The sequence below is a fragment of the Erythrolamprus reginae genome, chromosome 8 (assembly GCF_031021105.1).
Source record: "Erythrolamprus reginae isolate rEryReg1 chromosome 8, rEryReg1.hap1, whole genome shotgun sequence".
In the NCBI taxonomy this organism is placed as follows: domain Eukaryota; kingdom Metazoa; phylum Chordata; class Lepidosauria; order Squamata; family Dipsadidae; genus Erythrolamprus; species Erythrolamprus reginae.
In genome coordinates this window covers 33,313,685-33,333,638 of record NC_091957.1, presented here as the reverse complement: position 1 = coordinate 33,333,638, position 19,954 = coordinate 33,313,685, and the positions used below count along the sequence as shown (strand labels likewise).

Here is a 19,954-nt window from a genome sequence, read left to right as displayed (position 1 = left end):
TTTTACCAGATGAGCTCTCATAGGCTGTGTTCTATTGTTTTCTACTAGGACACAATTCTAGCTGAACTGTTGCAGATTCAGAAAGAACATATAGTGGGTTATCATGAGCATGATTCCCTTCTGGACCACAAAGAGGAAGAAGAATTGACTGAAGAAGAAAGGAAGGCAGCTTGGGCTGAATATGAAGCCGAAAAGAAGGTAGGTTGAATTAAACCATTACAAAAATACTAGATAGTGTACTTCAGAATAACCAAGCCCATCAGAGATAGGAACCTCTATCTGTGTAAAAAATGGCTTAGGACAGCATTGCCCCCTCTCTCATCATGAAAATTTGTGAGCTTTGCAGTTCTACAACAACTATTTCTCCTTCATCTTCTTCCTTTGTGAATATATGTTTTATTGGTAATTTTATTGCTTTAAAAACAACAAATTCCATGTCTATCTGAACAGCGTGTTGTCTGGGCATAATTAATTTTGAGTAAAAGTACAACAATATCCATAATCATACCAGTAATCTTAATAAATATATCAATTATATCAATTAATCATAAAATAATAAAACAGTTTATCCATCTTATAGTATTTTCAGTACAATTTTTTTGTTATCTCTTTAAATTCTTTTTAAATTCTAAATTGATGAAATTCTAGAATTTCATCAATTCTATGATGAAATATATCCAGTGTTAAAAAGTATTCTGTTTCTTCCTTTTCTTTTATCTTAAGTATCAGCCTATCCATGTCAGCACATTCTAATACTTTTTTTTATTATACTTTCATCTGTTGGGACCTCTTCATTTTGCCAGTGTGCAAACACTATTCTTGCTGCGGTTACTATGTGCAAAATTAAATATGTTTTCCCTTTATTATACTGTTCTGGTAGTATACCTAGCAGAAATATTTCTGGTTTCAAATCTATGCATTGTTTTATCATTTTATTCTAACCAAGTATATATTTTAGTCCTTTTTTTTGCCTTTGGGCACGTCCACAATTGCTCCCGAAAATTACTTTTCAAATTGTTTGAGCTTTTTTCAAACTTTCTGTTGTGAGTGGTCCTCAACCAACTCTGGTAAGGGCAGATTCTGAAGAGGATGAACCAGGCCCATCTTGGTACCCTAAGCCAGTGGTCTTGCCAGCTGATGCAGAGAGTGAGAGAGAGATAGACCTGGATGAACCTGGGGGACCACTAGAGGTGGAAGATATGCTAATGATGGTAATATCTGACTCAGAGGAGGAGGGAGACCACGAGCCTCTGTTAGATGCCCTCTTTAGAAGACTAAGAAAAAGACAAGAATACTTGTATGGGAAAAGGAAGTACTGTAATCTGTAGTTTTTAACTCTAGGGAATGGTTGACCACTCCCATTGAGTATTTAAGGGTGGCTTCATAGGAAAATCGGGATGGAGATTCAATGTTAGTAATGGAGTCAGTTCGAGGTTTAGGGTTCCAGACATGCTACACTAGCAAACTGTTATTTCTCTGCTAAAATCCATGGAGTAGAAATGCACCTGCCTGTGAAATGTCTGGAGAATCTGTGTGTCTGTATGACTCAGAGAACATTTATCTCCCCTCCAGAATGTTAATTGGCTTTGATCAGCCGGGACTTTTATTTCTCTTCTTTGCCTTCACTGGGAGAGCAGCCAAGAGGGACTATAATGCTTTTTAAAAAAATGCTGCTTCTTATATAAAAGAGTTTGCTTTAAAATAACATTGATGGGATTCCTCTGGTTTTCAGTCTGCGTAGGCTGGAAAGAGAACACTTTCTATGTTTTATAGCTTTTCTTTGGGCTTCTTTCACCTCTTTATTTTCAGATTTTTTCCCCTTCTGTGAGTTATGTCACCACTATTTTATAAGTTATCTTTTAATATTCTTGTATTTACCTCAGGTCTTTATTTATTTATTGATTGCATTTATATGCCATTCACTCCGAATGGACTCTGAGCGGCTAATAATAGGAATAAATAGAACAACAATAAAAACAGTTAAAATTTAATAATAAAAGTCAACAATATAATAAAACAGTAATAACATTTAAAAAACATACATACCTGCAATCAATTTAATTCCAGGCCTGCTGGAAAAGCCAGGTCTTACTGGCTTTCTGAAATACCGGTAGGGTGGAGATAGTGCAGATCTCTAGGGGCAGTTTGTTCCAAACGGTCAGAGCCACCACAGAGAAGGCTCTTCCCCGAGGTCCCGCCAACCAACATTGTTTGACGGATGAGACCTGGAGAAGGCCAACTCTGTGGGCCCCTACTGGCCGCAGTGAGGTATGAGGGAGGAGGCAGGTCCCATAAATAGTCTGGCCCTGAGCCATTTTGGGCTTTAAAGGTGGTAACCAACACCTTGAATTGCGTTCGGAGACCGATTGGCAACCAATGCAGCACACATAAAGTTGGAATAATACGGGCGTACCTTAACTATTCAGCTGTGGATAGATAACTGCACTCCTGGCCTTGAACATCAATCTTTTTAGGCCAATCGAGTTTCCTCTACAGGTTGGAATTGTACCCTGAACAGACTTTCCTATGTTTCATTCATTCCCTCTGTTCCATTGGCTTCCTTCTCAGTGCTGCGATGCTGTTGGGCATCATTGCAGAACATCAGTGCCAGCTTTGCAATGGAAGCGGTGTTTGAAAACTGCAGGGTGACATTTAAGCCAACTATATGTTTGTGCCCTTTGTTTTGTTTTGATGCGATTAGCATTTTTGTTTTGCAAATTAGGGTAGAGATGTTTTTGTTGTATAATTCCTCCAGATCAAGAGTGTCAGCTTTTTTTCTTCATTTATGATGATCTTAGGAGTTCCTTTGAGCTTGAGAAATCAGTTCTCTTTATTAATAAAATGTTGTTTATATTTTTTTAAAAAGTCCAAGGCTTGGATAACCCATACTAACTATATACCATTTTCATCAGCTGAATGTAGGCTAGGCGTATATATTTTCAGGCAAAATAAATTTACCAAATTCCACTCTCTTGTGCCAGGCCCTATCATCACTTTGACTGATTATTTCTTAGTAGTCAGACTTTCAGCTTGAATAGTCAGAAATGCCATTCTGGGTTTTTTTTTAGGGTCTGACAATGCGCACCAACATGCCAATGGGTCAAAACATGTTCCCCTCCAATTTGACGTCTCAGACTCCGTATATTCCTTTCAACTTGGCGGCCTTGTCTGCAATGAGCAACCAGCAATTGGAGGTAGGTGGCAAGATCAGAAGCTGTATCGGATCTGTTTGTTTGCTTGGTATTTGTTAGAGTTCGATTCTGGCTTTCATTTTGAACTTCAAGGTGGCCTACACAGTCCTTTTTGTTCCCATTCTCCCCCTCTCCCCACTATCTTGTGAGGGGAGATGCTCTCAACGCCAAGTTTCTACATTTTTCAATGTGTTTTTTTTAATCTGGCCCTTGATGGGAATGTAGATAATAACATTTTTTAAAGAATTCCATAGCTCTTATCTTTTGTTTCATCTTACTGTTGTTTCACACTGAAAGTGTTTCTCACCTAAAGTGTTTCACACTACAAGTGTTTGTAGTGTGGATTTCTGAGTTGCATGATTAAAGAACAAACCATGAGCACTTAATTGCTTTGAGGAAAATTAGTTTGAATACAAAAACAGCTGATTCCAGGTGGATTGCTAGGTGAAGCAAAGCTGCTCCCAGGGGAAAATGTTTATGTTTTTACATCTGTCTTTCGGATGGGTAAATTGCTTTTCTGTCTAGAGCCCCATGGGATGACTTGAAATGGGACCCTATGTTTGCATGATTTAGACATATAAAAACATATTTACAAAGGCATGTGGGCAGTATGTGATACAAAAATTCATTATCTCAATTTCTGACGGTTCAACTAGTTCTTTTTTATTCCTTCCAGGAACTCATTAATCAAGGCAGGGAAAAAGTTGTGGAAGCAACAAACAATGTTACTGGAGCAAGAATTCAACCCCTTGAAGACATTATTTCCTCTATAGTAAGTATGGTAGAAAATGTGATAATCCGTTTTTGTTTTGAAATTGTATAGTTCTTTCAAACTGTCGTAATCATGTTCAGATTTTGGGTGATAAATTGCTACTTCTTTTGTCCTTTTTTTAATTGAAACTTTGATATTTTTATAATGAGTGTTTTAAAAACAGACATATTTCTTTTGCAGTGTAATGGTATATAAAAACACAGGGTAAAAATCTAATGAGGAGAAGGTGGAGTTGTTTATGTAGTGGGAAAGATTTAAATTTTGGCCCTGATATCCATTATGTTTGGAGGTATCCAGATTAAATAACGGTTAGTGATCATAGTCTGTTATTCATCAATGTCACTGATTCTCATTGTTAATAACGATTAAGCAGTCTATTTGGAATCTCCAGAATAAAGCCTGTGCTCAGATACATTCAACTGGAAGTTGCATCAATGGGGAAAGCAGATATGAAGATATGGTGCTGGCGTTCCTGACCAGATGATGCTAAGTTTGTGTGCGATCTCTTTGTGGCTCTCTTGGTCAGTTGATTATGTGTGGAAGGAAGGCTCCTCTAGACATTTCTGTCTTGGTAGAAGAACCAGGAACAATCCATGCACACTTCCTCAGTGATGCTTCAAGTCCAGCCCGAGCCAATTTCAATAGGGCTGACCCTTTTGCAACTAGCTCTTCCTTACTCTGCTCCCCACTCATGGCAACTCCTGCTCAAGGGGGGAAATGCAAGGCCCTGGCACAGCAGCCCTCTGGGGGGAAGCAGCTGCCTGATTCTGCAACAGTATTGGACAGGAAGGACCCAAAGTCTGGCAGGATGAGGGGAATTCCTGCTCAGGGTGATGCCACAGGTAGGCTGCTTCTCCTGTGCTTCCTTGTCAAATCCCTGGAGAGGCCAGGACTTCCCCACCGGTCTTGCCTGCAGGCAGAATTGGCAGGAGCTCCGTTTCCTCTCTGCAGTTTCATTGCTGACCCCAGGTTGCTTCTGCCGGACAGACTCCCCGGTATCTGTGTGGGGAAAGGGTGAGGGGTTGCAGTTTCTCAGAGCCGGGCTTGCTTTCCTTTGAAGAGCAGTTGGAATTCATGGCAACTCCTCGGCCCTTTCTGCAGAGAAAGGTCCACCCTTGGGGACTCCCCTGAAAGCCTACATGGTCTTTTCTTTTGCAGTGGAAGGAGAACCTCACCCTCTCAGAAAATCAGGTCCAGGCTTTGGCTCTGAACCGCCAGGCAACTCAAGAGCTGGATGTGAAGCGCCGAGAAGCTATTTACAATGATGTCTTGACCAAGCAGCAAATGGTGAGGGGGGAAAAAAAAAAAGCCCTCTGTCTTGGTACTTTATGCAAGGATGTAAAAAGTGACTTATCTGTATGGACCTTGTAGTGTCCCTCCCATTCCAAGTTGTATCCCAGTTGATTTGGAAGCACCCAGGCGACGTTTGGATGGCAGAACGGAGGGTTAAGATCTCTAGTCTGGCAGAATGCCCAAAAGGGGAAACTATTCATTTCCCTTTCCATGTAGCTGGAAACCATGTTTTAATTTAATTTAATTTAATTTAATTTAATTTAATTTAATTTAATTTAATTTAATTTAATTTTTTGACTTCTATGCCCCCCAATCCCGTAGGACTAAGGGCGGCTTACAACAATAAAAAACAATACAATAGTACAATAATAAAAAGAAATCGAACAACAATAAATAAACCCCCAAGACCCTAACAAACCCAATTATAATCCCCCTCCCAAAAAACCGCAATCAAACAAACATCCATACCAAACAAACATGATTTGGCCATGTCTGGTGTTAAAGTTCACGGTCCCAGGCCTGTCGACAAAGCCAGGTTTTTAACAGCTTTTCGAAAGGACAGTAGAGTGGGAGCAGTGTGAACATCGGTTGGGGGGGGGGGGGGCTGGTTCCATAAAGCCGGGGCAGCAACAGAAAAGGCAAAATAAAGAAGGTTCTGTCATTAGAATTGGGGTGATCTATAGGCGTCCAGGGCAATCCGAGGAATATGACAACAAGATGGTGGATGAAATTACCCAAATGGCAGTAAAGGGAGATATTGTGGTTATGGGTGATTTCAACATGCCTGATGTTGACTGGAATATCCCCAGTGCCCTTACATGCAAAAGTAAGAATATAGTAGAGGCCTTTACAGGAGCAGCTCTGGCACAGCTGGTTAAGACACCAACTAGAGGGGAGAATATTCTAGATTTAGTTTTTACGAATGGGAATTGGGTTTCAGAGGTCAAGGTGGGAGAAAATTTAGGTTGCAGTGACCATCTATGTTTGTGGTTTGATGTAAAAACTCATTGTGAGCAATCCTATAATGCAACCAAAGTACTGGATTTCAGAAAAACAAATTTTAATGCAATGGGGGAATATTTAGATAATGAATTAAAGGGGAGTGATAAAATGGCAGGAGCGAGCACCCAGTGGACTGTATCTTAAAAGCCACTGGACTGTATGTAAGACAAATAATTAAAGGTAAAAGGAAGAAGAAACCGCTATGGTTTAGCAATGATGTAAGGGCTATAGTCAATGAAAAAAAGGCTGCCTATAGGAGGTATAAAGAGTCTGGAAGTATAGCTGATAGGGAGGTGTATAAAATGAGACAGAAGGAAGCGAAACAGATAATATATGCTGCTAAAGCCTCAAAAGAGGAAGAAATTGCAAAATCTGTAAAGAAGGGGGATAAAACCTTCTTCAGATATATTAGTGATAAGAAGAAGAAAAACTGCGGCATCACGAAGCTTAGTACTGGGAATAAAACATGCATTAATGGGAATAAGGAGATTGCTGACCATTTCAATAGCTACTTCTGTTCAGTTTTCTCAAAAGACACCTTACAAAATAATACTATAGAGGGATATAGCATTGCTTCCAGCTGTACGGATTCAGCTCCAGTGATCTTAGAAGCCGATGTCTTAGAAGAACTTGAACAATTAAAGATAAATAAGGCAATGGGTCCAGATGGCATCCACCCCAGAGTTCTTAAAGAACTCAGATCTGTCATTACTACCCCCCTGACTGATTTGTTTAACCAATCGTTGTTAACAGGAGAAGTTCCTGAGGATTGGAGAATGGCCAGTGTTGTGCCTATTCACAAGAAGGGCAGTAGAGAAGAAGCTGGTAACTACAGGCCAGTTAGCTTGACATCAGTTGTAGTTAAAATGATGGAGACTCTACTCAAAAAGAGGATAAATCAGCACCTAAAAAACAATAACTTATTGGACCCAAATCAGCATGGCTTTACTGAAGGCAAATCATATCAGACTAATCTTATTGATTTCTTTGACTATGTCACAAAGGTGTTGGATGAAGGTGGTGCCGTGGATATTGCCTACCTGGACTTCAGCAAAGCCTTTGATACGGTTCCACATAAAGAGCTGATAGATAAATTAGTGAAGATTGGACTTAATCCCTGGATAGTTCAATGGATTTGCAGCTGGCTGAAGCGTAGACATCAAAGAGTTATTGTTAATGGCGAGTATTCTGAGCAGAGTCAGGTTACAAGCGGTGTGCCACAAGGGTCTGTTCTGGGTCCTATTCTTTTTAATATGTTTGTGAGTGACATAGGGGAAGGTTTGGTAGGGAAGGTTTGCCTATTTGCCGATGACTCTAAAGTGTGCAATAGGGTTGATATTCCTGGAGGCGTCTGTAATATGGTAAATGATTTAGCTTTACTAGATAAATGGTCAAAGCAATGGAAACTGCAGTTTAATGTTTCCAAATGTAAAATAATGCACTTGGGGAAAAGGAATCCTCAATCTGAGTATTGTATTGGCAGTTCTGTGTTAGCAAATACTTCAAAAGAAAAGGATTTAGGGGTAGTGATTTCTGACAGTCTCAAAATGGGTGAACAGTGCAGTCAGGCGGTAGGGAAAGCAAGTAGGATGCTTGGCTGCATAGCTAGAGGTATGACAAGCAGGAAGAGGGAGATTATGATCCCGCTATATAGAATGCTGGTGAGACCACATTTGGAATACTGTGTTCAGTTCTGGAGACCTCACCTACAAAAAGATATTGACAAAATTGAACGGGTCCAAAGACGGGCTACAAGAATGGTGGAAGGCCTTAAGCATAAAACGTATCAGGAAAGACTTAATGAACTCAATCTGTATAGTCTGGAGGACAGAAGGAAAAGGGGGGACATGATCGAAACATTTAAATATATTAAAGGGTTAAATAAGGTCCAGGAGGAAAGTGTTTTTAATAGGAAAGTATACACAAGAACAAGGGGACACAATCTGAAGTTAGTTGGGGGAAAGATCAAGAGCAACATGAGAAAATATTATTTTACTGAAAGAGTAGTAGATCCTTGGAACAAACTTCCAGCAGACGTGGTAGATAAATCCACAGTAACTGAATTTAAACATGCCTGGGATAAACATATATCCATCCTAAGATAAACTACAGAAAATAGTATAAGGGCAGACTCGATGGGCCATGAGGTCTTTTTCTGCCGTCAGACTTCTATGTTTCTATGCCCTCCCTCACGGTCCTGCCAACCTACATTGTTTAGTCGACAGGACCCGGAGGAGGCCGATTCTGTGTGATCTAATAGGCCTCTAGGAGGTTTGTGGCAGGAGACAGTCCCGTAAATAGTCAGGCCCTAAGTCATGTAGGGCTTTATAGGTGATAAGCAACACCTTGAATTGTGACCGGAGACTAATCGGTAGCCAGTGCAGCAAGCGGAGTGTTGGTGTTATATGGGCATACCCATATAACTTGTGCGGCTGCTTCCTGGACTATCTGCAGCCTCCGAACACTCTTCAAGGGGAGCCCCATATAGAGCGCGTTGCGAGAAGGTGTGTCCCAGCCTGCTAATAGCCGCCCTTCCCTCCTCCCCCACAGCTCATCAGCTGCGTCCAGAGGATCCTGATGAACCGGCGGCTGCAGCAACAATTCAACCAGCAGCAGCAGATTCCACAGCAGCATCAACACCTCTACCAGCAGGCTCAGCAGGCTGCCATGAGCCACCTAATGATGGGCAAGCCACCCCCGGGACTGATGATGAACCCCTCCAACTTCCAGCAGATTGACCTCCGAGGAATGTACCAGTCTGCTGCTGGGGCCCTGCACCCCCCGCCTCTGCAGCGAGCCCCTCCCCCTATGAGTGGCAAAAGCCCGGGACCCTCCCAACCCATGTGATTGTTTGCACTGGCCACTTGAAGGATTGGTAAAATCACAGAGAGAGAGAGAGAGAGAACTTTTTTTTATTTTTTTAGGAATCAATGGCTTATCAGAACTCAACTGTATAAATAGTCCCCCTCCCCCTTACTCACACCTTCTATTTTATGATTCCCCCTCTTCTTTTGATACGATGCGCTATCCTGTCCCAATCTTCGTCCGTGACAGTGGCTAGAATCTTCTTACCTGTGTCAAGTACAGGAGATGCTGAGTTGTTTTCAGTGAAAACAGCCTCTTTTCGTAACACAAATGGGTTTTGCAGGCTGCCTCTCTCCCAACTGCCACCCTTGCTGTTAATAGCCATAGAAACAGCCGTCGGAGGAGAACGGCCTCTCATGAACCTCACCCAGATCTGTATATTTCGGTCCTCACACCTCCATGTACGCAGCTGAGTTCTTGGTTAAAGTTGATTCCTCAAATAATGGGACTCTTTTGTATTTCTTCCCACCCGGCACACAAGACCCACCCAGAAGTCTCTTCTGTTCTCTATCCTTCGTGGTGGAAAAAAATAATGCATAGGAACTGAAGATGATCTAGAGACAGTGTGATATCAGTCAATTAACAGTTTTCTGGAAACTGTCTGCGGCCTTAAGTTACGGCCTGAGAAAAATCTCTCTTCTCTAGCCTTCTGCCACTTCTGTTTCCTCTTCGCGGTCAGTGGGAGACCATCCTCCATATATTGTCATCTTGCACTGTCCATCCTCCATATATTGTCATCTTGCACTGATTCTGATGCAAAGCACATTTCTATTGTCGCCTTTATCCTGGTGCTGGTGGCTCGTCCTGTTGCCGGCAGTGGGATGGGCAAGGAAGCGTGCTGAATTCCCGCGATTTTGGTGGAGCTTAAAGCAGGGCGGCAGCCCTTGGGAGGGGAGCCCAGCTCCAGCCTGGATTTTGACCTGGCAGAGCACGAAGGAAGGGGCGTTCACAATCTGCAGCACTGCCAGAGTTGTGAAATAATTCCTCCTTTTATAAAGACGTATCTCTGGTTAACTCACATTTCTTTCCCAGTTTTTATTCTTTTGAGAATATGAAGGTGAGGGAGAAAAGAACATTGTGCTTTTTTTTTTTAATTTCAACCCTACGGGTGCGAAAAAATTATGTCTGATTACTTACACCACAAACAGCTACTTTTCAGCGTAAAGGTGGAATTCTCACCCATTTTCTGTATTGACAAAGCTTTTTTCATGCATTAATCATATTGAGTTTTTCAAACAGAAGAACTTCTGGAATGCGGGCATGCTAATAAAATGACAGGTGTGTTTGTGCTACAGGAGTCAGAAGAAGAAAATGTACAGATGGGAGAATTGACTGCAGACCATGAAAAGTGAGAACTGCTAATATTTTTGGAAGTCTAAATGTTTGACTTTCTGTATGATTCTTGAGGAACAATGCCTTTTTCTTCTCTTACCTGACTCTGGACAGCACGGATTTTGAAGAGCATTTTTATTTTTAGCTAGACACTTCTTGATTGGCAATTGGACCATCTATTTCACAGGAAAAAAATGTGAGTTAGTTTTAGTTTTCTTTTCCTCAGTGAGGTAGTGGGGCGAACCTTTAGCCTAACATCATCCAGTGGAGTTGATTTATTGCATTTCTTTAAATTGGTAAGAAAGGAAACGCTCTGAAATTTGTGCTTACTTCAGAAGAAACGAAATACAGACTTTCTAAGGTAATTGTTTGAAAGCAAATATATCTGTCCAGAACATTCCTACATTTTCTGAGCTGGGAATTTCTAGAGACTTAATTTAGGTGAAATTTCGGCAACGCTTTAAAATCTATTATTTTTCCCACAAGAAGAAGATATCTGATATGGATGAGGATGTCTTGGAGTCTTGGACCACTTACATATTTCTCACAACATTATAGCTGCATAATAATGTGCTTTTGAGTATAACATCAAGCTTTAATCAATATTTAAAGACGGTAAACAAAAACTCATTTTTTATATTTGTTTTAGATGTTTTCTCTAGATGAAATGGCTTATATAAGATGATGAATAAAATGTTGCTTGTAATACAGTTTTGCCTGCTAAATTCTCCACATTTTGTAACCTGTTTATTCCTTTGGATGTAAAGCGTTTTTGCTTAGTATTGTGATCCTGTACATGTTTTTGTCCCAGTTGTATAGTAACGTTTCAGTTCCTTGACCAGCTTTGGCTGCTGAATCATACAGCTGTGAAAACTTGGCCTTCATTTCTGTTTAGATGGCTTTTTCAGTTATGTATTCAATATCATAAAAGTACTGTAGAAAATATGTCACTTCTTCCTATAAGGCTGTTTTGTAAAATATATATTATGGACTGGAAATTGTTTTTAAAAGAAAAGCATTCAAGTAAGACAATATGCTATCTGTGTTTTCACCATTCAAAGTGCTGTTTGGTAGTTGAAACTTAAAATATTTAATATCTCATTTAATAAAGTGACCAAAATACAACGAGGTTCTCACTGTACTGCTTTGGTACTGATGCTGCCCTGCCTGGCACAACAAATAGGAACTTCCTTGTTGAATCAGGACCCTCCATCCCACCCACCCCTGTTTCTGTAGTGACCCAGCTAGATTCCTTTGGCAGTCCCACAAAGGCTTCTTGGGCATAGCAGCACCCTTTTCCCACGTGCTCCATTTTGGCTCCGGATGCTTATAAACGCAAAACACTGCTTAGAATGTTAAACATCTTGCTTAAATTAATACAGTGGTACCTCTACTTATGAACTTAATTTATTCTGTGACAAGGTTCTTAAGTAGAAAAGTTTGTAAGAAGCAATTTTTCCCATAGGAATCAATGTAAAAGCAAATAATGCGTGCGATTGGGGAAACCACAGGGAGGGTGGAGGCCCTGTTTCCTCCCAGGAGATTCCTAGAGAGGCCCCACGGAGGCTTCTCCCTGCCTTTTCCTGTTACAGTTTTAGAGGCTCCGGTTTGTAAATGGAAAAACGTTCTTGAGAAGAGCCAAAAAAGTCTTGAACACCCGGTTCTTATCTAGAAAAATTCATAAGTAGAGGTGTTCTTAGATATTGGTAAATATGGCCCCAAATGTTTTTAAGTTTTAGAGATTAATTTATCCATTCTATTCCCACAATTAGGGAACGTCAATCCTGGGTGCAGGCAAAAGCCCAGTTAGTTGATAGTGTCTCTTCTTAATTTCTCATTGGCACAAGGTTAAGCATAGAAATGTTTCATTAAAGCCAATACAATAGAAGGTGCATTTAACTTTGGCTAAGAAATATGGTTAATGTCCTGCCACATTGTCAACGCCCCTGTCAATCAGAGCTTCCCCAGTAATGTCTGTACAAATAGCCCTCAACTTATGTCCACAATTGAGACCAAAATGTGTTGTTAAGTGAGAAATTCAATGAGTTTTGTCCTATTTTATGACTTTTCTCGCTACAAGTGTATCACTACAGTTTTTAAATTAGTATCATTGGTTGTTAAGCGATTTTGATTTCCCCATTGACTTTGCACTTCAGAAGGTTGCTAAAGGGGATTGATCTCATAATTCCAGGACATTGCAAGCATCCAAATGTAAATCACGTGACCATGGAGATGCTGCAACAGTCATAAGTGTGAAAAATAGTCATGTTATTTCTTTCAGTGCCGTAACTTTGAACGATCACTAAATGAACTGTTGTAAGTTGTCAACTACCTGTTTTATAGAGAGCCACTCATACTAGTCACCTTTCATCATTTCTGCATCCTTGCCCAAGAGGAAGGGGGGGAACTAGTCATTTTCCGTGCTATCCGTGGTCAGGCTGGTTGAATGAGCCCACAGGCAAGTTTTCGTCAATGGACAACAGCAATACATCTAACTTTTTGGGGTCATCGAATATAGCTTCAGCTTGGGCAATTCCCTCCTGTCTAGGATCTCTATGGCACAGTCTGGTGGCTGAGGGGGTAGCTCATCTGACCCCTTTTCCCTGAATACCTCTCTTAGATCCTCATACTCTTTGGGAGGTTGGAGGTTCCTGTCCCTGCTACTACTATTTCCCGCCATTGGGAGATTACCTTCCGGATTCTCTCTTGCTCCCAGGGTGACTCATTTGGATTTTAGCAGTCCCCTTCTCCAGTTTACGTAAGGATTCCACTTCTTTAGCCAAGCCAGCCCTAACACTAGGGGCTGTTCCATCCTCAAGGACATTATGAAGCTTAGTCTCTCTATGCGAGCCCCCATCTGAAATTCTATGGGCTTAGTGATGAATGTCGCTGGGATGCCCCCTGCTACCCACCCATCTAGCTGGCAGAATGTGATGGGAACTTCCAGCTGCCCCGAGCGGATTCCCAACTTTTCAACCAGGGCTGGGTTAACCAGGCATCAGGTGCAACCTGAGTCTAGTAGGGCCTGTAAGCTGGGTTTTAAATTAATTTTTGCTATTTTTTGTAGTGAAGGGTTCTAAAAAATGTGTATTTTTACACCAAGAATTGAAATCTCTTGTTTTTGCAATTGCATAGTTAGCTTGATATGGTAAATGCATGTCTGATTATTATACCCCTCAAATACTGTTAACTTTATCTTCTCAAAATTACACCTTGTGCTACAATTTTTCCCCCTGCATGAATCTTATCTGGCTAAGCAAAAAATAAACCATGCAATCACAAAATAACATCAGAAAGCAATTATTTGTGTTACAAAACTTCAAATGAGTTTCAACGAGCCTTCTTGTTCTTCAATATCAGCCTCTGACTTGCTTCTTGGCTTCTCATATAACTCTCATGTTTCTCCTATGTCTGCACTCTGCTGCCTCTGTGATCTGTTTCACACCTCTCTCTTTTGATTGGACATGACGGGGCCACTATGGTACTTGCATTAGTTCATCAGTGAACTTTTGACTAACTTCTGTACTTGTTTGCATGTCCAAGGTGGTTCATATATACCAGTGATGGCGAACCTTTTTTTCCTTAGGTGCCGAAAGAGTGTGCATGTGTGCTATCGCACATGCGTGAGTGCCCACACCCATAATTCAATGCTTGGGGAGGGCAAAAACAGCTTTCCTCACTCCCAGAAGCCCTCTGGAGACCAGAAATGGACCATTTCCCAACTTTTGGTGGGCCTAGTAGGCTCATGTTTCACCCTCACCAGGCTCCAAAGGCTTCCTTGGAGCAGGGAGAGGGTAAAAACAATCCCTCCCATCTCCGTGGAGGCTCTCTGGAAGCCAAAAGCGCCCTCCCAGAGCCTCTGTCTGAGCCAAAAATCAGCTAGCTGCACACACATGCACATTGGAGCTCAGTTAGGGCAATGGCTTGCATGCCAGCAAATATGGCTCTGCGTGCCATCTGTGGCACCTGTACCATATGTTCACCATCACTGATATATACCTTCAGACCAGTCAATCAGCTCCAGCAGAGTGGATGATCCTGTTTGACCTCTACCCAGTGTATGGAACCACCTTCCCAGCCAGTATTAACATTTGTAGAATCTCCTTCAATGGCCTACAAGCTTTTGCCAATGCCTTTCTTCTTCCTGAAATGCACCAGATTATCTGCAATCATTTGAGCGGGTTTCCGTGTTTTTGAGCCTTTCTGTGAAGGGAATCTTTCACCTGGCTCACTGCACGTAGAACAATGTTCTTCTTTGATGGGACTGGGGAATTGCTGGTCTGAAAAATTATGATATTTATGTAGTTACTTAAACCAAGCACATTAAATTATATTAAAGTAGCCAAAATATATTTCCAATCCCTAAGGCATGTTGCAACTTTTGAGCACCCCTAATGTTTGGAAATTTAAAGTTGAAAAATTTGACACACCCTAATAACATAGGTTAAATAAAGTAAAACTTCCATTATTTAACACCTCTTTAGCCTATTGTTCTAATGAAAAATTCTTCCTAATTAAACCAAACACTTCCTATTATATGGGGAAGTAAGAGTACAAGCATGAACTCAGTTCATCTTTCATCAAATTAGCATATTCCAGAATTTTTTATATCGTTATTGTAGATTTAATCTTAGATTTGGTTGGAGGGGCATGGTCAATGCCGCGGTGGTACAGCGTTTCTTTGGCTCCTGCAGGGGAACACCGGATCCATGCTGTTTTGGGGTGCCAATTCTGTTTGAATCGGCGCAGAACCTCCTTGGAGGGGAGGAGAAGAAGGGGACTTTCTGGTCCCATTTTGGAGCCGCCATACCCCACGGAGACAGGACCTGGAGCCTCCACCAAGTGGTGCAAAGGTGGCTAGCCGCCATTAGCCATGGCGACTAGGTGTCAGAAAGAGTGGATTGAAGAGATGGGAGTCATCAAGGAAGAAAAGGGAATGTAGGTTTTGTACTGGTGGATGAGGGGATGGAGAATTTACTGTTATGATGAGCATTTTTGCCAAAAAGAAAACTTTCTTTGAACTGCTTGTCTTTGGATTACCGGAAAACAGAGAAATTGGGGGGAGCAGCTAACTGGATATCAAAACTGTTTAATTTGCACTGAATTGAAGTAAAAAGTTACCAACTAAAACCCATTTGGGAAAAGCATTGCTGGATTACAAAAAAAAATCTGAAAACTCCAATTTCAACTCTATTTTCAACTCTATTTGCATTTAAAAGTGAAACATTTGAGGGGGGGGGAAGTAATAAACTTAAGGATTGCATGGCGCTGCCATCTATTGGTGGAGGCTTTATGCAAGAGAAAGTTTTTGAGCTGGAATTTGGAATATTTTATAATATTTTATAATAGCTTCTTTTTTACTTGCTGTTGCTTTTTGGATTTATTTAGTAGCAATAGCAGATGTATTAATTCTGATAATTTTATAGGTTAAGATAAATTAAACATATTAAGGTGATTGGAGCAAGAATGATTAAGTAACTTGATTGTTTATGATTTGACTATTTTGGTGTAGCTTATTAAGTGGGGTCAATAGATATGATTTATATTAAGATTAAGGGTATTGATATAATTTGGATAATGAAATAAGGTTTGATTTATTTTTACTGGCTTGGTTTAATCTATTAAGAGGAGTTTGATGAAATATAATAATGGGATAAATAAATAAGGTATTTGGTTTTTTTTTCATATACTTATCAATGGGCAAAATAAGGTTATAAGGGTTTTTAGTCTGTTTTAAAATATGTACTAAGAGGGAAGGGGACACTACGGCTTAGATTTTAAGATTTTAAAGATATTGTTTTTACTAATAGGTAAAGGAATACTAATGGTGAATTCAATTAGATGATAATTGGGTTTACTTAGTGTTGTGATTCAGTCTGAGGCTCCTCAGGGAACGGCTGGAACTCTGCCGGCTCCATGCTCAGAGGGGGAGGACGAGGAACAGGAGGAGGACCAGGCAGCCAGGGCAGAGGCATGTCAGGACGAGGAGGAGGGAGAACAGCCTGAGACCCCCGGGGGGGAGCTCTCCCCAGCGAGTAGCCTGGAATCATTAGATGAGAACGCACAAGCCATCATCGATATGAGGCAGAGAAGGGCAGCACAAAGAAGGGGACAATTAGCCAGGTATTTCCATCCCTAATAGGCAACAGCTGGGTTTGGGTGTGGTTCTCCTCAGAAAGGTTGAAAAGGCAGGCCCGCCCTTCCTGTATTGTGGAGAGTTATCTTTTGGGAGTCCTGTGACCTTGCTTCGATCCTTGGTGTCTCTGATTCTGGCTTGTGGCCTCGAAGGCTGAAAACTTGGGGGAGGCATGGGTTTTATTATCTACAGTGGTGTGTGTGCCAGCAAGAAGCCTGTTGTATTGTCTGGCCATCATGACTTCTGTGAAGCTTCATAGCATACCAGTTTGTAAGAACAGTTTTTGTTATCTGTGTTTGTTTTCAAAGATATAAAATGACTTTGCTTTTTACCAGCGTGTCTGGATACTCTTTTTAGTTGGTGTTGACGTCTGGGGGAACCCAGACAGAACACTTAGATGACAAAATTAGAAAGAATGGAATAAGGAATTGTGATGGTTACTGAAATTAAATAGATTGGATTTTAAAATTTGTAATTTGAATATATACGATTTACTAATTCAAGACTATTTTATTGTAACAAAATAGAAGGTATATTGTTCTTTGTATGTTATTATGTGGAGAGAGAAAAATAAAAAAATCCCCCCCCCAAAAGATTTAATCTTAAATTTGATTCAGCCTGGGACTGATAAAAGAATAGATTAAGTCCTTATTATTATTGTTGTTGTTGATCATTGCACAGTCAGCCAGATGTTCAGACTGGGTTTGACATTTTTATCTATTTATCGAGTCCTTACCAAGGACCTGGGATAGACACATCTGGATGCTTGATGGCGCTAAAGATATTGTCACAGGATAGAAGCTGTTTCGAGTAAAGCCAACTTTTGTAATAGACTGATGGTGAATTTGTCAATGCTGATGGAGTTCAAATTGCCCAAAGAGGTGGCCCTACATACTTAGGAGTTTTATTCAGCCAGCAAAGTCAAGCATGGTAACTCCAGTACTGTTTAAAGAGAAGAGAGATGGGTCCCTTAGACTGTGTGTGGTTTATAGAGGCCTGAACTGCATCAGTGTAGAGAATATATACCCCTTCTTACTAATGAGGGACATGCTGGATATCAAAAGGGGATGATCTTCACCAAATTGGATCTCAGGGAGGCATACTACAGGGTGAGGGTCAAGGAAGGATACGAATGAATGGCATTTAATTGCTCATTGGGCTGCTACCGATTCAGGTTGGTGCAATGAAGTTCTGCAAGAACACTTGGACAAAGAGGTATTGGTGTACTTTAATGATATATTGATTTACACCAAAACCCCAGAGGAGCCTATGAAAGTTAGAGCTGTGCTCAAAAAAATTGCAAAAGGCCCAACTCCATGCAAAGCTATTCAAGTGTGACTTTCATAAAACCAGCTTAGACTACTTGGGGTACTGAATCTCGAAAGAGTGGAGATAAATCTTGTTGTGGTTCAGCCTGAGCCAGATCAAAGACCAGCTGCGTCTCTGCTGGCTCTCTGCCTGGGGGAGCCTGAGAGCAGAGGGGAGAGTTCTTTGCAGCCGGACAGTGGAGACAGCAGTCAAGAAAGTGAAGATGAAGCAAGGCCTGGGAGCCCTGGGGAAGGGCTATCTCAAGCAAGTAGTTTGGATTCTCTGGATTCCCTGGAGTCCTTGGATGATGAAGCACAGGCTATCATTAGTATGCGGCAGACACGCATAGCTCAAAGGAGAACTCAACTGCGTAGATATTATCAGCGCTGAATGAGGAGCACCTGGGGGTTGGGTGTGGTCCTCATTAGCAGGGAAGGGTTTATAAGGCAGGAGAACCATTTCGGCAGCGTGGAGTGTTATCAAAGAGGAGTTGGTGTTATCTGCATTTTCTATCAGCGTTTTTGTTCCTGGCTCGTGGTCCAGCAGTCTTGAAGACCGGTGGGAGGTTTGTGTCTGTTAGCTCAACAGCCTCATATGGCATTAAGGATCCTGTTTTTCTGTATGAACAATTGCTTTCGTGTTTCTTTTGGAGTTCCAGTGCTTTCCTGACCTGTAAGGACATTTTCTGTTGGCTTCTTTTCTCTTTACCATTATAAAACTCTGTTTGGATTCAACCGGTGTGTCTGGCTTATCTTTTTGGGTTGGTCATAGCTTCCGAAGTGACCCAGACAGAACAGATCTTGGCAAGGTGAAGGCAATAATGGAGTGGAAACTTTTCCCTGAAGAGTTTCCTCGGTTTTGTGAATTTCTATTGCCAATTCATGCCTAAGCTCGCCCAGATAGCTCTGCCAATCTCCAGCCTACTTAAAACAGGAAAAGGAGCAAAATCTAAGCCTGGGCAGCCTCTGGATTTGTCCTTCGAGTGCCAAGCAGGATTCAAAAACTGAAGCATCTCTTTGCTGAGGAGCTGCTCATGAAACACCCCAATCCAGATGAACCATTTGTAATACAGGAAGACGCCAGCAATGTGGCTGTAGGAACGGACCTACTCCAGAAAAATGCCAAGGGAGAACTGCAATCCTATGCCTACATGTCCCGCTAACTATGAGAGACTGAGATGCCTTAGGCCATCTGGGAGAATGAAGCCTACATGGTCCAATGGGCTCTGGTAACCTGGAGACAGTTCTTGGAAGGCAGTAAAACCCATTTCAAGGTGTGGTCAGATCACAAAAACCTAGAAGTTGTCCCCTACACAGGTGTTCATTCAATCACTTTATATAAAGTGATATTTCAATCACTTTAACTTCATTCTCCGATACCTACCGGGAGGGGGGGGGAAGAACTTTTTGGCAGATGCTCTCTCCTATACCACAGTACAACAGTGTCTTGAAGTCATCAACTTCATAATCCCATTCAACCGGTTTGCGACACCAGTAGTTATGAGGCACCACAGAGCACCTCTCCTATACCCAATCCCAGACCTGGTCTAACTGCTGCATCCTCTGTTGAGTCCTCTGCTACCCTGAGATGTTGGCAAGTACAATCAATCAATACTGATGATGATGATGATGGTTCGTTATAGGCAACCAGATGTTCATACTGGATTTGGCATTTTTGTTTGCCAATTGAGTCATTCCCAAGAACCTGGGATAAACAGATGTAGATATAAGATGGTGTTAACAGATACCATCACAAGATATAAAGAATTCCAAGTAAAGCTGTCTTGTAATTGACCAATGGTGAATTTGTCAATGCCACAGTAATTCTTTTTTCTATTTGCAACTCTAAGGTATTTTGTTATCTTCTCCAGGTCTTTCTCTTCTATTCCACTCTCTTTTGAGATACTGCATGTCTACTATCCAGAATTTTTTTTGTCTTTCTCATTGCCAATTGTTAAGTCTTGGATATAATGTGGCTGATGTTGGTCTGAATTCTAAAGTCCCATAGCATTTCAACTTCTTCTATGACTTTCCCCATTTTTTTATCCCAGCAGTT

At 41.2% G+C, this 19,954-nt stretch overlaps 1 protein-coding gene across 2 annotated transcripts in view; it reads left to right on the top strand.

The window, feature by feature from the left end:
- The window catches only part of ATRX (ATRX chromatin remodeler), a 120,031-nt gene extending 108,451 nt beyond the window's left edge, over positions 1-11,580 (top strand). For both annotated transcript variants that reach the window (XM_070759607.1, XM_070759608.1), the window contains exons 31-35: positions 49-198; positions 3,069-3,194; positions 3,868-3,963; positions 5,122-5,250; positions 8,809-11,580. In XM_070759607.1, the coding sequence (XP_070615708.1) occupies positions 49-198; positions 3,069-3,194; positions 3,868-3,963; positions 5,122-5,250; positions 8,809-9,105 (798 nt within the window). In that variant the 3' untranslated portion in view covers positions 9,106-11,580. The remainder of the gene's footprint in view (positions 1-48; positions 199-3,068; positions 3,195-3,867; positions 3,964-5,121; positions 5,251-8,808) is intronic.
- Positions 11,581-19,954: the final 8,374 nt, after the last annotated feature.